The following is a 17,772-nucleotide window of genomic DNA, read 5'->3' on the forward strand; positions in this document are numbered from 1 at the left end:
TTTCTGTGCCCTCCCTAATTGAGCACCCCATATTCAGTGCTCACAGTACTTGTGCGATGTTCGCAAACTACATGTAGTAACCAAAGGCCTGATTCAGAGCTATATGCTATTAGCATCCTGCTGCATCTTTGTCTGAGGACAAAAGACGCCCCCTGACGACATCACAGATCCGAGTAGGGACACCACAACCATAGTCGCACACTGCACATGCATAATGCTGATCCTGCGCATGCACAGATCTTCAACAATTGGATTTGTACACAATACATTGGGTTTGTGCACAAATCTGAATCAGGCCCCAAGATGGACATGTTTGTAAATGTGCAATTTATCATATATAGGTACAATAATATACTATTCTGCCATTATTGATACAATTTTTTTTTCTAGAAGCCTCAATTTATTTTATCTTACATGTCCAAAAGGATCAAGATGGTTGTTGGTCAGCTTCAGTTTTTGAAATGATACCAGTTGTCTCATCCAGTGAGCTCCAGTAGCTGGGGAATCTGGGTGAACGTATAACCGTCCAGGCATTGCAGGTTCTGCTTTACCAGCCACCATCCTGCAAACAGAGTTTCAGTGCAGTTAAGACACCATTGAATCAAAACTGAGAAAATGCAAAAGACAAAAACATTGGATGTGCTCATATAGAAGATACAAGCCCTCGCGAGAGATGTACTAAGCCTTGGAGAGTGATGAAGTGGAGAGAGATAAAGTACCAGTCAATCAGCTCCTAACTGTTACATTACAGGCTGTGGGGTCTATGTACTATAAGTGTTGGAGAGAGATAAGGTGGATGGAAATAAAGTAATAACCAATCAGCTCCTGTTATTTTTCAAACACAGCATGTAAAGTGACAGTTAGGAGCAGATTGGTTTGTACTTTATCTCCATCCACTTTATCTCCAAGGCTTCGTACATAGACCTCTATGTTTGAAAAATTACAGTTAGGAGATGATTGATTGGTACTTTTTCTCCCTCCACTTTATCACTCTCCAAGGCTAAGGGTTAAGTTTAGAGATGTGCAAGCTCGGAATAGTTCTAATTTTCCCGCCAAATTCAGATTTTCCCTGTCAAAAATCAGTTCTCAGAAAGAGGCAATATATCATATTTCATGGACAAACATCATCTTTAATGGATTTTTCAAGATGATGTTTTGCCTCTTTCTGAGACCCGATTTTTTGTGGGAAAAATCTGCATTTGGCGGGAAAATCAGAACTAAACCGAGCCTGCACATCTTTAGTTCACACCAATTAGGTGCGAATTGCAAGTAGTGAGTTTGTTTCTTGAAACTCACAGACTTCGCATTAATTCACGCTCCCAAGAAATCTCCAATTAAAAATTCATATTCGCGGTACTCGCAGTGGAGATTTGTGAATTGACTGCCAAATGAGGTGTGAGAGAAGTGCATGAAAAAGTGGGGAGACCATCCTGGACCCCCCAAAATTGATAATTACGTTAGCAGGACCATATAGAAGAATTTTTGTGGGCATTAGGAAGGTACTGTAGGTTTTTAAATGGTGTCAAATGGCTGATTGGGTTTTTTTATAAAAATGCAAAGAAATTATAAAAAACAATTTTTTTTTGTTCAATCTCAAACGAATTAAATGAAAAATGCAAAACAAGTAGGGAAAAAAGTGATTCTGGGGTACTTTGAGGGCACCTTGAAAAATTGTAAAACAGAATAATAAAAACAAGTATTTTTCAATGAAAAAATATTGTAATTAAATTTGGGGTGCCTAAACTAACAAATAAGTTTATTTTGTGGTAACAATTTTTTTTTACCGCAAAACATGATATGTAATTATTGGACTAATTAAATTGATTGGAAACTTCCAATTGCCTAATTAGTTAATGGGGGGGGTCCAAGGGATTCAGCACAGTGTCCCAACATTTTGCCCTTAAAATAAAGATTTTCCTTTCCTTCTCTCACCCTCAGGAAGTTGCGAATGCAAAAATGTGAATTCAGTCTCACTGGTTCAGTGCGAGTTGCTAATTGGATTGCAAAATGATTCGCTGTACGAATTCGAAGAGAAAATAGCAACTCGCACATCGCAATTCACACCTAATTGGATTTACCCCTTAGTGCATCTGCCCCCCCATGATTATAAAATATTTTAAGGTTGACAAACATTTGATGCATTTAATTTCTGTTTTCATTAAATATCGGAAAAAAACCAATAAGAGGATAGAAAACCAAATGGCTAAAAGCCCTATTGCCTACAAAAAAGAGGATTGTGCCACTGATAGTTCCCGCTAGGCATAAAATAGCTTCCTCATGTCTTTGCAGTGGCGATAACAGGAGGCAATTTAAAAAAAATGCTTAATTCTTTAAAAAATATTTTTTTTCCATTTTCAATGGTTTTTAAATATATATATAAAAAAAATGTCTAATCTATATTTATTTCTTTATTTTTATTAGGGAAATTGATAGTTTAAATTTTGGCTTTCAGTACCACAGTGCACATGTGCACCACCTAGCCAATTCATGAATAAGGCATAGACACAAAGGAGTAAATTTACTAAGAATCGTGTTGGTCCCGATTTGCATTCTCGGGTGAAAATATCTCTTTTTTGCAAATCGGGAATTTACTATCATCTAAGTCGGTGATTTCTTCATCTTTTGGGGTTGAAATTGGGTAGTTTAATGCCGCAAATTCGGCCATTTTGAACAATAGAAATTTTATCACCATCGGCTCAATTCGGAAGTTTTACACTCAAATCGGGGACTCAATAGAAGTTTTAAATGCACCATCTCCAGAGCTGCGAGTTGCCATCCAACATACACAAATCAGTGTGATTTGTATATGTTTTCTAATGAAACTTGCATTTTTAGGGTTAACTTTTTTTTTAAATGATGTAGGGTCCCCCCCAAAAGGGGGGGACCCTACATCAGCCAGTCCTGGTTCCTAAAATTGCTGGGAACAAAACAAATAGAATAGGGTTCCACCGTAATTTAAGAACCAGCACCAGGCTGCAGGGCCAGTCCTGGTTTTAAATATAGGGGGTGAAAATGGGTATGGTTCCCCCTATATTTTAAACCAGAAGCAGACCCAAAATGACTGGGGTGTAATGCTACAGCCCGGAGACCCTATTACCGAATCTCCAGGGCCAAAGCATTCTCACCCCAAGTCGGTCAGGCCAAGCCGGGGATCTCACGGGTTCTACTCTGACAAGTGGACTGAACGGCTGGTACAGGTAAGTATGTGTGATTGATGTATGTGTGTAATAAATCTTTACTAGTCACGGTGTGTGTGTTCTGTCTTTAACTTTATTTTACAGTGGGGGTTCCACAAGAGCCAAAGGGCAAGCATGCTGGCACCTGTAGTCCCACTGTAAAATACAATAGTTTTCTAATATGCTTCACTTTATTACCCCCGTACCCACTGCTCCAGGGGTGCGGGAAAGAGTCCCGGGCTTCAGACCAAACCTGGGGTTTGGTAGAGGAGGGACCTCTTTTTTTATGAGGTCCCCACTTTCCGAGATCCCCGGCTTGGCCTGGGTGAGAATGATTTGGCCCTGGAGATCCAGTAATAAGGCATTACACCCAAGTCCCCCGTTCGCATTTTTCCACCCTATATTTAAAACCAGGACTGGCTCGTTGGAACCCTATTGGTTTTGTTCCATATTATTTTTGGAACCAGGCCTGGCTGACAAGTCCGGGACTGGTTATGCTTTTTTTGGGGGGACCCCTTCGTCAATTTTTTTCTTAGAATTAACCCTTTAAATATTAAGAAATAAACAAGCAGTCTGCACATATTTCACTGATATGTGCAGCCTGCTTGTTTGGGAGAGAAATTTGGGCAGTGAAATCGGGACTTCAAAACGGACAGGATCGACCAAATACACCATCAATCAAAACGATCCTGTTAAAACCGGGAGGTTGGTAAATTCCCGATTTTTAAAGTGAAAAAAAAACAGCCATTTTTGATCGATCCTATCCGAGTTGAAAAATGGGACAAATCGGGACCAACACGATTCTTAGTAAATTTACCTCAAAGAGCTGTCCCAGGGATATTTATTAATAAATTGTGCTAATATGCCATGCTTTATTGTCATTACAAGCACAAAATCATCCACATTGATGCATTATAATAAATAAGGGCAAGTGTCCTGATGAGATCTGTTACAGGTATAAAGCTAAGAGTTCCTGAGACACGTCTTGCCTCTGTGTATAAATTAACCAATCCACATTGTGGCGTTCTGTAAAGAAAGTCCACCTGCCTTCCCGGTATTGTTTGCTTGTTTAGTCACAAGCAACCTACTGCAGAGAAGAATAATTCAGCTTTAAGCAGGCTGCAAGTTCGTGGCATATAGAGGGCCTGAATCATCACAGATCGCAATTGCAACAGCGTACGCAGATCGGCCGATAGTGTATACTGCGCATACATATGGAGCACAGTGCGCGTGCACAGGCCAGTATTGTGATCGCACTGCAATCACGTACACAGATACAAAGCCATCGCAGAGTGAGTGAGAGCGTTTGGGGGTGGTGGCAGGAAAAACGCAGGCGTGCCTGTCCGTTTGAACGCTGTTACATGGGTGTGCATGAATTAGCCACTGTGACGGCATTTGCAGCTTGAGTACTCACTGCGTGCGACGAGAGTTGCAATTTCTGAGACCTGCTGTAATTCTGCGTGAGTGTCCGATGTTACTTTTTGTTACCAATGTATACGCAGTATTGTGAGGTACTACAGATGTGAGAAAGCGGTAGAGGGCGTCTCTATGCTGGCTGAGCAGTTGCAAAACATTAGCATATTTTTTGCTGCAAAACTGCGTGTGTAATCGCAGCTGCGATCACAATAGCGATCCATAATGAATCAGACCCAGAATACCCGGGTTAATCAACTTTATATAAGGATGGAAATCATAGGTTTAAATTGAAAACCAGCCAATTGCAACACAGCTATGTTAGAGTTTAGACTTTCAAAAGGTGCTGGTAGACATACGGACTGTTGAAGGGAATGATTTGCGCCCTCTCACTTAGGTGACTGTTTGATCAATTGATTTCCTAAAGAGGGAAGAGGGATCCAGAACCTCTTTCAGAAAGTCCAAATGTAATAGTTATTTATGGAGTCATTACCAATTCTTTGGCTTTAGGTTTATTGAAAACTCATTACAAACAATGGATAGGAAACCAGTGGTTCATATATGGCACGTAGATGTGTCTTCACACTTCATTGCTGCAGTCGTGCCAAACAGCCCCTCTAGGTGTGACAGTTCCTGAGTGACTCTGCTAGCGCCGGGCGCCTTTTTTGTGTGTTTTTTTGCTGAGAAAGCATCTTAATCACAATGTGATGCTACTAGTACACCCGGGTGTGCCAGAGTGCACACTGGTTGTCACCAGACTCGGTGATGCCTCTGTGTTTGGACTCACTTTTACAATAGGTTTGTCCAGGGCTTAAAGTGGTCCTGGAGAGGTGGTGGAACTCATTTCTCCCACCCCCTGCTCTCCACCCCCCCGCCATGCTATTCTGACAGGTCAAATCAAGTGTGAAAACTGTTCTTTACACACACACACTGTTGTGTATAGGAAATGGTAAGTGAATGGCTGGGGGCCGCCTAATCACTATGGACCTCATTCAGAGTCGGTCGTTGCGGCCGCTTGGTCGTAAGGTAAAAGTTGCCGGATATGCAAATGAAGCGCTCGCAAGTTGCGTCGTTAAGATGGGAACGTTAGCTGGACGAGCGAGGGGAGGATGCGGCCGTAAGACTAAAAATACGCCCCCTTCTCGTTCGCATTACACGTCATCTCCGGGCATATAAGGATTAATCGAGACCATCGGGAACCATCGGAGCAGTTCGTAGAGCTTAAGGTTGACCATACCCTCTCTTAAGCTCTACGATCAAGTCAGTGTAAAAACCTCCCATGTCACATGTGCCATGACACTACTTAGTTAATTATGCACTCCCATAAAACACCGTTTGCATAGTCAGGCACGCCTGCGTTCGGATCTCCACTCCCCCGTTCACAAGCACCTTCCCCTGTTACCACCCACAAACGCCTCATCCTGTCACTCAAACTAACGACCTGGCTGTGTTCAAGGAGAGAGCAAATTTTGATCATAATAGCTAGTTTGCGCACACGCATTGCGAATTTTACGCATGTGTAGTTTAGCGAACATCGGTGGCGTACGACCAACTCTGAATGAGGTCCTATATCATCAGTGTTATTTTTCTGCCAAGCCTCTAAGTTTTTTATGGGGTCCCCACAAACTTGTCTATGTCATTCGGATGCCCAATTTTGCACCTGCATCCTCAATGTACAGCACCTGCATCCGCAATGTACCGCACCTGTATCCGCAATGTACCCCACCTGCATCCGCAATGTTCAGCACCGGCATCCGCAATGTACAGCACCTGCATCCGCAATGTTCAGCACCGGCATCCGCAATGTACAGCACCTGCATCCGCAATGTACAGCAACTGCATCCGCAATGTTCAGCACCGGCATCCGCAATGTACAGCACCGGCATCCGCAATGTACAGCACCTGCATCCGCAATGTTCAGCACCTGCATCCGAAATGTAAAGCACCTGCATCTGCAATGTTCAGCACCTGCATTCGCAATGTACAGCACCTGCATCCGCAATGTACAGCACCTGCATCTGAAATGTTCTGCACCTGCATCCGCAATGTACAGCAACTGCATCCGCAATGTTCAGCACCGGCATCCGCAATGTACAGCACCGGCATCCGCAATGTACAGCACCTGCATCCGCAATGTTCAGCACCTGCATCCGAAATGTAAAGCACCTGCATCTGCAATGTTCAGCACCTGCATTCGCAATGTACAGCACCTGCATCCGCAATGTACAGCACCTGCATCTGAAATGTTCTGCACCTGCATCCACAATCGGGTGCCGAGAGGGCGGTGGGGAGCGGTTACTAATTATCCAGAGTCGGGCTTGCTGAAGGGAACCAGCTCCGCCCCCACTCCCTCTAACATGAAAGCAGCCAAGCCCACGCTGCTGTGTGCTGGGCTGCACTGAAAGACTGCTCGCGGCTGCTAAGCAGCAGTCACAGCAGTCTCCAATGCCTGTGGGGAGAGCGATTACATTGATCGCGACCCCCACTGGCTATGCGCCGGGCTGAGGGGCTCACAGCTCCCCCCTCCCCAAGTCGCCTCACACAATTAGGCCACGCTCCCTTCTTCTCCCGGGCCCGGCGCAGCTTTCGGCGCCCCTGTCCACAATGTACAGCACCTGCATCCGCAATGTACAGCACCTGCATCCACAATGTTCAGCACCTGCATCCTCAATGTACAGCACCTGTATATGAAATGTTCAGCACCGGCATCTGCAATGTAAAGCACCGGCATCCACAATGTAAAGCACCGGAATCCGCAAAGTACAGCACCGGCTTCCGCAATGTAAAGCACCGGCATCCGCAATGTAAAGCACCAGCATCCACAATGTACAGCACCGGCATCCGCAATGTAAAGCACCGGCATCCTCAATATACAGCACCCGTATATGCAATGTTCAGCACCCGCATCTGCAATGTAAAGCACCGGTATCCGCAATGTAAAGCACCAGAATCCGCAAAGTATAGCACCGGCTTCCGCAATGTAAAGCACCGGCATCCGCAATGTAAAGCACCAGCATCCGCAATGTACAGCACCGGCATCCGCAATGTACAGCACCGGCTTCCGCAATGTAAAGCACCGGCATCCGCAATGTAAAGCAGTGACATGCCTCACAAAGCCACCGCAAAATGGGAAAAAATTCTAATTGTACAATGGTAGGACAGTCCCATAAAATCATGAATGTATCACCAAAATCGAGACAGTTGGGGGGTATCCTTTATGTGTTTTAGGATTACCTGCTTAGATATGTACCTATACTTGACAATTTCAATAAATAATAATAATTCTTTATTTATAAAGTGACTTTCTCTAAATAGGACACAAAGCAGAAGGTGAGGCAGCCATCTTTAGGTATATTATTATTTTAAATAAGTTGCCCACATTTGTGCAGCTTGAGTAATAACAAGTATAAAAATATTTTACCAATGTAACTGTGCAACATTTAATTTAATAACAAAAAATTGGTATTGACTGGTGAAATTTTTTGTAAACATCATTATACTGTCATAACAGTAGGATGACATATAGTCACTACTTGATGTAGTATAAAAAAAATGAAGGTTTTGCAGGCTGGTACTTCTACTATTTTGGTAGTTGGAAAGTGGAGATTTAAAAAACAACAGTGCTGGGTGACCCTTTAAGGAGCTGCTTAAAACAGACAGGATATAGATAAACACAATCGGAGACTGTCTACTACAAATATAGCATTACAATGATTAAATGAACTAATAAGTATAGCCAGAACAGGAGCAGACAACATAACCTTTCCAGCTGTTGCTGATTTATAACTCACCCCCACCCAGTCTTGTAGATCCCAGAAAGCTTGATAAAATGTAATCAAAATAGATCATTCACTTAAACACTCTTGGGGCTCATGTAGAGTTGGGTACAAATCTTTAAATGGATGTGAAGTAAAATGGAATACATGCAGAGAGGTGTAACAGTGTTGGGAAGGGGCAGGCTTGCAAGTCCGTGTGTTTGTGCTCCTTATATATAGTACTATATAGAGGTGGAAGCAGGCACATATATGTCTCTTAAGAGGCATATACTGTATGTTGTGATTACTTTCTCTTGGTGCATTGGTTGTAAAAAAATATTTGAATAAAAAAATGGAGGTGACAATGGATAATGCAGTGGTCATGACCATGGATAGTAGAACTAACCTGGGAATGTGCTGTGCAGTATGGCTGGACAGATTGAATGCAACTGGGAATGTGGTTGAGAGGGGGCTGTTGATAGAATAATCATTTGGGCACAAACGATTTTAAGTAGTTCAGCCATTGGAGTTAATGGTTGCAGACAAGGCTGTTGCATTGAAAGAATGCACCCTGTGCTGACCCCACCCCCTGAACATGTGACCAGGTACTGTATTCAGTTCCCAACTTACGGAGGCTTGCAGTCGGGACCAGGGAGAAGCTGGGCGCTTGAGGATGTTCCAGGCTACTGATTTCTAGCCTTCAGGTTGCCATTTGTTTGTTCACCCCTAGTTATGGCCCTGATAGCAGGGATTTGTGCAGATGAGTGTGCAATCCAGACATCTATAAAGATTAGGAACTGAAAGCTGGTCTTTATTTGCATGGATATATATTCATTAGAGATGTGCGCGGATCCCTGTGTTTTGGTTTAGTTAAAAAAACCATCCTCAAGTGTTTTGTTTTGGTTTTGGATTCTTTCAAATTGATAAAAACAGCTAAAATCATGTAATTTGGACTTGTTTAAACTTTACATGCAATCCAAAACCTGACATTCGGTTTTAGATCCAATATCCGAACTTACAGGAAGACCTGAACTGGGGCTCGGTTCTACTCGGAACCGCAAAAGTGAGCAGAGCCAGAACTTGGTTCGACTCGAAACTCCAAAGTACAAGTGCTCTGTTTTCAGCAAAACTGAATCACTCATCTCTAATATTCATTGATATCTCATGAAACATTCAACTGATTTTAATCAATATCTGATAACAAAGCTTTCACAACTTGTATCTATTATGTAGAAGCGGAATAGGGTAAAAGTATTTTTGACAAAATTTGTAAAATTGATCTGTGCAAAGCATTTCAAAGGAAAAAAATAAGTTTCACTTAAAACCTTTGAAAGCATTTTAAAATTATTGTTACAGTTGAGCGAGTTTGGTTTCCTTGAAACCGAACCCATTTGAATTTTGGCTTTACGAGGCGTTCTGAGTTCCGACTCGGTTATTGCCGTTGGGCTAGGATCCGTAAACGAGGCAAAACGTCATCTTCACCAGCATTGGATCTTTCATGTATTGAATTGCAGATTAAAGTCCCTCCCTCATGTTCAGCCACCATTTCACACAGGAGATCCGATGGAGAGGGTCTGGGCAAGGCTCTGTGATTGGCTTAGCCGAAAATTAACAAACATGGGGCGGTATTCAATTCGTTTCACACCCGCAATAAAGTTTCGCCTTCCGGACTTTTCACCTACATCATGTCTTTTGGGCGCAGAAACTTATCGTGCTTTTCTCTGCTATTCACCGTATTCAATTCCAAAAGATGCAAAAACGGTGACATGCGAAGTCAGAACAGGCAGAAAGTGGTGTCAGACTCGGGGAAATCAGTCTGAACCCCCAAAAAGATACAGAAACATTGAGGATCAATGTAGTAGTGCCCGATTAGTCCTAATTAAACTGTTTGGGGTACTTAAGTTAGTGCAATTGCCTCTAATTAGCGTCTTTGCACAAGTGGTGAAGAATAGCATTAAGCAGTATTTTTGGGAGAAAATAAGTAGTCCTGGCAAATTTGGGGTACCTGAAAATGGGTGCAAGCATCTTTTAATATCTCTAAAGTGAAGTTTTAATAAAAGTGAAATTCCTCCTTCATAAAAGCACCTGCAGCCCCAAAAACACTTGGCCACTTCTTAGAGCACCCCCAGAATCTTATTTAGCTAGATTTTGACTTAGTCCCCCCACTTTGTGCTTTTTCACCCCCAAAATTAAAGTACTTTTTTGGGGGTGTTCTTAAGTTTTTTCCTGGAATTTTTTGACACAGTTGTCCTTTGGGGGTCTGTCCCAAGGGTTCTGATTGATTTCCCCACCTTTACACCCCAAAATAAAAAATGCACTTCTTTTCACCTGCTATTCAGAGGCAAATCTTTTTCACCTATTACATTGCATTGACTTTCCGCGTACGCAAAAAGTATTTGAAATTGAATACGGAGATAAGTTTCCGACAGGTGAAAAGTCGCAATCGGTGATACTTTTACACGGATCTGGGCTTTTCGCGTTTAATTGAATACGGCCCTTTGGGGCACTGACTCATTTTGGACTGCACAGTGGGCCTAATTCAGACCCGCTCACGAGCGCTGACTGCTCGCAAGTGGGTCGATGTTAGCTCCGTGCGCATGCGCACGAGGGAGCCGGCTCCATCGTGTGCATGCACGAGACCCAGATAGCGACGGGCAAGCCGTCGCTATGGGTCTCGCTACAAAGGGGGCGTGCTGTCGATGGTGAGTGACAGCACACCCTCTGTGGTGGGCGTGCCGGGGGCGTGGCTGCCCAGACGGAGGCGTTCCCATGGGAACGCCTACCGTCTGGGGCCAGCCCCACTGACATCACAAGTGATGTCAGTGGGAGTGCTTTCGGCTCTGATAGAGCCGAAAGCACTCCAGGGCTTGCGGCAATGAGACCCTACCACAAGGGTCTTGTCGCAAGCCCGATCGTCTTGACCACCGCGACCATCTTTTTGGCCGCTCGTTATAGCTGTGGGAGGCCGCTCTAAAAACTAAGAGGGATAGCCCTGTTTCACAGCGAGCGTTCTGTCAGAACGTCCGGCTCTGAATCAGGGCCAGTGTACCTTAAAGCCACTAAAGGCAGGGCCACTGTGTGTTTCAGTTCTAAAAAAAAGCCATTTATGAGCAGCATGTTGTGTGATCTTGTGTGATGATTTGTTAGAAAAAAGGACTTTGGTTCAAAAACTTGAGTGTGTTCAGGGCCAGGCAGTGGCACTGTGTTCAAAAATAACGTTCAGCAGGTGTCTTGACACCATTAATATCAGTGCTGTGAGTCGCAGTGTGAAGTTGTCATTTGTAAAAAAAAAGAGAAACATTTTTTATGTTCTAAAACCTGTGTGTGTTCTTTATTAGGAAGTTCAAGATTGTCAGCCTTGGCGGGTGATCCAGGGGTGGATGCAGGTAAAGCAGTTTTACTTCTGCATATGCATCTGAGACACACAGTACATGCACCCGCAAATATTTACCGCTGGGGGACGCAGATCAAATTTGCATGTAGATCCATGCAATTTGGTTGGGGATTTCTGGGCAGTAACAGTAGTTCTCTGCCTCAGCCTGCATATTCATGTGTGAAGTACCAGCTTCAGCCTGCATATACCAGAGTCAGTGATGTGCAGGCAGGTGAGGCAGGTGAGGCAGGTGAGGCAGAGCCTTTCCTGTCATAATTAAGCATAATTTTGACTATAAAAATTATAAGAAAAATCTAAAGAAATATTCTAAATATCTTCTTTGTATTATTCTAATAATTTTTATATTCAAAACTCTGGAGTAAAAAGTCTATGGCAGGTGAGGCACTGCCTCCCGTCTACCTTTTCCGCTCATCCCTGAAATTTCCAGCACTATATACTGCTGCACCTTTTGTCGGTGGTCAAAATCCCGGTGCTGGAATCCCACTGCCAGAACACCGGCGCCGGAATCCCGACATCAGTTGAGATGCCGACGCTGGAATCCCAACAGCCGGCATCCCGATCGTAAGTATAGCGGGCCGGGTTAGCTGTTAGCCGTGGGGGGGGGGTTAGGTTTAGGCACCACGGGGGGGGTTAAGGTTAGGCTGTGGGAGGGGGTGATTAGGATTAGGCCGCGGACAGGGGTGTTAGGGTTAGGCACTAAGGGGGGAGGGTTAGGTTTAGGCACTAAGGGGGGAGGAGGGTTAGGGTGCGAGGTAGGGAGGGTTAGGATGCAAGAAGGAAGGGTTAGGATAATTACCTAGCCCCTATTGGGATTCTAAGCATCGGAAAGCCGCTGTTGGTATTTTGACAGCCGGCATCCCGACTGCCGGTCTCCCATACCCAACCTGTTCCTGATAGAGATAGACGGGTTCGGATCTCAGAGATCCGAACCCACCCGGATTTCGGGGATCCGGGGCGAACCCAGCCAAACTCGGATCGCCCTGCCTGCACCGGATCCCTCACCCGCTGTCGTGTCGCAAGGTTTTGTATTGAGCGGGTTTAATGCTGATTGGTTGAGAGAGCCATCTGTCACGGCTCTCAGCCAATCAGCATTAAGCCCATTTAATATGCACAGTTGCACACAGTCAGGAAGCAAAAGAAGATGGCGCCCACCATCCCCCGCTGCCTGACACCACCGGCAACCCCTGCTGCCGACACCGCCGTCACCCCCACTGGCAGCATCCCCTGCTGCCGACACCACCGCTGATGACACTGCCGGCACCCCTGCACTGCTGCCCCACGTGCTGAGGACACCGTCAGCGACCCCCACCCTGCCGACACTGCCGGCATTCCCACACTGAGGACACCACCAGCACCCCTGCACTGCCGACACTATCAGCACACATGCACTGAGGACACTGTTGCCGGCACCACCGGCACCCTGCATTGAGAACACCCCTGCACTGCCGACACAGTCAGCAAACCTGCACTGAGGACACTGCTGGCACCTCTGCTCTGCCGACACCGCCGGCACCCTGCTTTGAGAACATTCCTGCACTGCCGACACAGTCAGCAAACCTGCACTAAAGACACCACTGGCACTGCCGACATCGCCGGTACCCTTCACTGAGGACACTGCCAGCACTACAGCACTGCCATTCCATGTACTGAGGACACCGTCAGCAACCCCTGCGCTGCCGACACAGCCAGCAAACCTGCACTGGCACCCCCGCTCTGCTGACACCGCCGATACCCTTCACTGACAACACTGCCAGCACCACAGCACTGCCATTCCATGTACTGAGGACACCGTCAGCAATCCCGCTCTGCCGACACTGCTGTCACAATAAGTGCACTATTGATGTATCCAACCCACAATGTATAACACACTGTATCTGTGTTGGAAATTGGAAGCTGAACTGCCATATGTTAGTGTCGCCCACTGCATCACTTAGCTTAGTCAGCCAGCTAGCTGGATGCAACATTTTGGCCTTAACTAGATGAAAAAAATAATATTGTGAGGTGGTCAAAATTGATTGGAAATGACTGGAAATAAAGGTCAAAGGTTATTAATACTGTAGGAACAAAAAAAGGCCAATTTTATGTGATTTTAGCTGTTTTTTTTTATTTTTTAAGAAAAATCCAGATCCAAAACCAAAACCCGAAAACAAAACACGGAGGTGAGGTTTTGGCAAAACGAATCCAGATCCAAAACCAGGGGGGATCCAGAACCAAAACCAAAACACAGGGGTCGGCACATATCCCTAGTTCCTGACACACCTCCTATTTGAGCACTTTTCACATATCTGTGTTCTGGCTTCAGTTAGTGTTACCACCATTGCTGGGTAGCACACCAGTTCCTCGGCCTAGTATTTGATCTGTTCTTCGTCTTGTTCTGTCACCCCATAGGGAGAACTGAATGAGGTGAAGTGTCATAAGTTCACCTAGCTACATTCATTCCAATTCCAACCAGACCTACCCAGTGGTCCCAGTCCAGAGTCCAAATCAAACCCAAAATCTGCCACCAGCACTTTACCAAGACATTTCTGTTAATGTGTTTCTCAATCCCAACAGCATTGCGTAACACAGGGATTTTCGTGCACGTGCAGTAGCAATAAAATCCCTCAATTCCGTGAACATCAGCATTCTGTGTGGCACTGAATCAGACCTTATCCTTTCAATATAAAATCTACGTAGTTTTAAATAATATTAACACAAAGTTGTTTTATTAATAAATACAAAAAAGATAGAACTAGACTTTGTATCAAACTAGTTTTGCGGGTCAATCCTTCATAAACAGCTATTTTCATTAATTATTAGTAGGGGTGTGCATCGGCCACTTTTCGTGTTTTGTGTTTTGGTTTTGGATCTGGATCTTTCTTCGTGTTTTGGATCTGGATTGGTTTTGCCAAAACCACCCTTCCGTGTTTTGGGTTCTGGGTTTTGTGTTTTGGATCTGTATTTTTTTGAAAAAAAGCATAAAAACAGCTAAAATCACAGAATTTGTAGGTTTTTCTGCTCCTATGCTATTATTAACCTCAATAACCTTAATTTCCACTCATTTCCAGTCTATTCTGAACACCTCACACCTCACAATAGTGTTTTTATGTCCAAAAGGTTGCACCGAGGTAGCTGGATGACTATGCTAAGCGACACGAGTGGGCGGCACAAACACGTGACCCATCTAGGCGTGATACTGCAGTGGCAGACAGGATGGCAGTTTGAAAAACTAGGCCCCAAACTGTACATAATGCAAAGAAAAAAAAGAGGTGCAAGATGGAATTGTCCTCCCACCCTTATGTTGTATAAACAGGACATGCACACTTTAACAAACCAATCATTTCAGCGCCAGGGTCTGCCACACAACTGTGGCTGAAATGATTGGTTTGTTTGGGCCCCCACAAAACAAGCTGGCAATTAATGTGTCCCTGCACAAACTGGCTCTACTGAGGCAAGATGTCATCCTCATCCTCCTCATCCACCGATTCCTCACCCTCTTCAGTGTGTACATCCTCATCCTCACAAAGTATTAACTCGTCCCCACTTGAATCCACCACCACAGGTCCCTCTGTACGTTCTGGAGGCTGGTCTCCCTGGAAGAGCTGATAATTCATTTTGATGAACATCATCTTCTCCACATTCTGTGGAAGCAACCTCCTACGCCTTTCGCTGACAAGGTTCCCGGCTGCACTAAACACTCTTTCGGAGTACACACTGGAGGGGGGGCAACTCAGGTAAAATAGAGTCAGTTTGTACAGGGGCCTCCAAATTGCCTCTTTTTCCTGCCAGTACAGGTATGGACTGTCTGACATGCCTACTTGGATGCTGTCACCGATGTAATCCTCCACCATTCTGTCAATGGTGACAGTATCATATGCAGTGACAGTAGACATGTCAGAAATTGTTGCCAGGTCCTTCAGTCCGGACCAGATGTCCAAACTTGGTCCTGCCTGCCCTGCATCACCGCCAGCGGGTTGCTTAGGATACCTACGTTTTTTCCTGGCAGCCCCAGTTGCGGGAGAAAATGAAGAAGGAGCTGTTGACGTGTCACGTTCCGCTTCAGCTGACAGTGTGTTCACCAGCAGGTCTTTGCACCTCTGCAGGCTTGTGTCGGCCGGAAAGAGAGACACCACATAGGCTTTAACCTAGGATCGAGCACTGTGGCCAAAATGTAGTGGTCTGATCACGGAACACGGAAATCATTCTCCACTGCGCTTGAGTCAGGTGCATACCCCCTCCTTTGCCTATGTCATAGGTGGATGTATAGGCTTGTATGGCCTTTTGCTGCTCCTCCATCCTCTGAAGCATATAGAGGGTTGAGTTCCACCGCGTCACAACCTCTTGCTTCAGGTGATGGCGGGGCAGGTTCAAGAGTGTTTGCTGGCGCTCCAGTCTTCGGCACGCAGTCGCTGAATGGCGAAAGTGGCCAGAAATTTTTCGGGCCACCCAAAGTGTCTCCTGCACGCCCCTGTCACTTTTCAGAAAATTCTGCACCACCAAGTTTATTGTGTGAGCAAAACATGGAACGTGCTGGAATTTGCCCAGATGTAATGCCCGCACAATATTGGTGGCATTGTCAGATATCACAAATCCCCAGGAGAGTCTGAGTGGGGTAAGCCACTGGGCGATGATTTCCCTCAGTTTCTCTAAGAGGTTGTCGGCGGTGTGCCTCTTACTGAAACCGGTGATACACAGCGTAGCCTGCCTTGGAACGAGCTGGCGTTTCTGAGATGCTGCTACTGGTGACGCTGCTGCTGTTGCTGCGTAAGGTGATACATCTACCCAGTGGGCAGTCACAGTCATATAGTCCTTAGTCTGCCCTGTTCCACTTGTCCACATGTCCGTGGTTAAGTGGACATTGTGTACAACGGCATTTTTCAGGACACTGAGGACACTTTTTCTGACGTTTCTGTACAGTCTCGGTATCGCCTGCCTAGTGAAGTGGAATCTAGACGGGATTTGGAGCCGGGGACACACTACCTCCATCAATTGTCTAAATCCCACTGCACTAATGGCGGATACCGGACGCACATCTAACACCAACATAGCAGTCAAGGCCTCAGTTATACGTTTTGCTTCAGGATGACTGCTGTCGTACTTCATCCTCCTCGGTAAGGACTGTTGGAGGGTCAATTGTTTAGTAAAAGTAGTGGTGTTCCTACTTCCTCTCTGGGATGATGAACGACTCCCAGCAGCAGCAACAGCAGCAGCGGCAGCAGTAGGCGTAGCAATGCAGGATCCTCTGGAGGAATCCCGGATAGGAGAGTCAGTAATGCCAGTGACATGGCCTGCAGGACTACTTCCGATCCTGACTAAGGAGGAAATTGACGAGGAGGGAGTTGACGGTGTGGTTTGCAGGCGCTTGGATACAACAGGACAACGGGATTTAGGTGTCCCTGGACTGCTTACGGTCTTAGCCAAAGTTTCTGAACTTGACAGTAACTTTTTATGAACGCGCTGCAGGTGCCGTATAAGGGAGGATGTTCCTAGGTGGTTGACGTCCCTACCCCTACTTATTTCACCTTTACATATGGTACATATGGCAAGACAGTTGTTGTCCGGATTTAGATAGAAATATTGCCAGACCAAAGAGGTGGAATGTTTGGTCTTCTGCCCAGGCATGACCGTGATGGGCTTTTTCATCCCACGGACAACAACTGTCTCCCCCGGAGCCTGATTTAAACAAACCACATCACCATCAGAATCCTCCTCGCCAACTTCCTCCTCAGCGCCAGCTACACCAGTATCCTCATCCTGTTGTACTTCAACAGTGACATCTTCAATTGGCATATCAGCAAGTGGACTGTGGGTGCTCCTTTCAGCACTTGCAGGGGGCGTGCAAATGGTGGAAAGAGCCACCTCTTCCAGTCCCGTGCTGGGAAGGTCAGGCATCGCAACCACCACCACACTTGGACTCTCCTTGGGGATTTGTGATATCTTCTTAGAAAGCACAGTTCTTCGCTGTGCTTTTGCCAGCTTAACTCTTTTGATTTTTTTAGTGGGAGGAGGGCTTCCATCGTCATGTGAAGCTGAACCACTAGTCATGAACATGTCG

General features: G+C 45.4%; 1 protein-coding gene across 1 annotated transcript in view; it reads right to left on the minus strand.

Moving 5' to 3' along the window:
• TBX4 (T-box transcription factor 4) overlaps positions 1–17,772 on the minus strand; it is a 266,648-nt gene that overhangs the window by 100,746 nt on the left and 148,130 nt on the right. Inside the window, exon 5 of the mRNA XM_088446319.1 lies at positions 415–562. Within this exon, the coding sequence (XP_088302445.1) occupies positions 415–562 (148 nt within the window). The remainder of the gene's footprint in view (positions 1–414; positions 563–17,772) is intronic.

Source organism: Taudactylus pleione, unplaced genomic scaffold (assembly GCF_031769625.1).
Source record: "Taudactylus pleione unplaced genomic scaffold, aTauple2 ptg000397bl, whole genome shotgun sequence".
Classification (NCBI taxonomy): domain Eukaryota; kingdom Metazoa; phylum Chordata; class Amphibia; order Anura; family Myobatrachidae; genus Taudactylus; species Taudactylus pleione.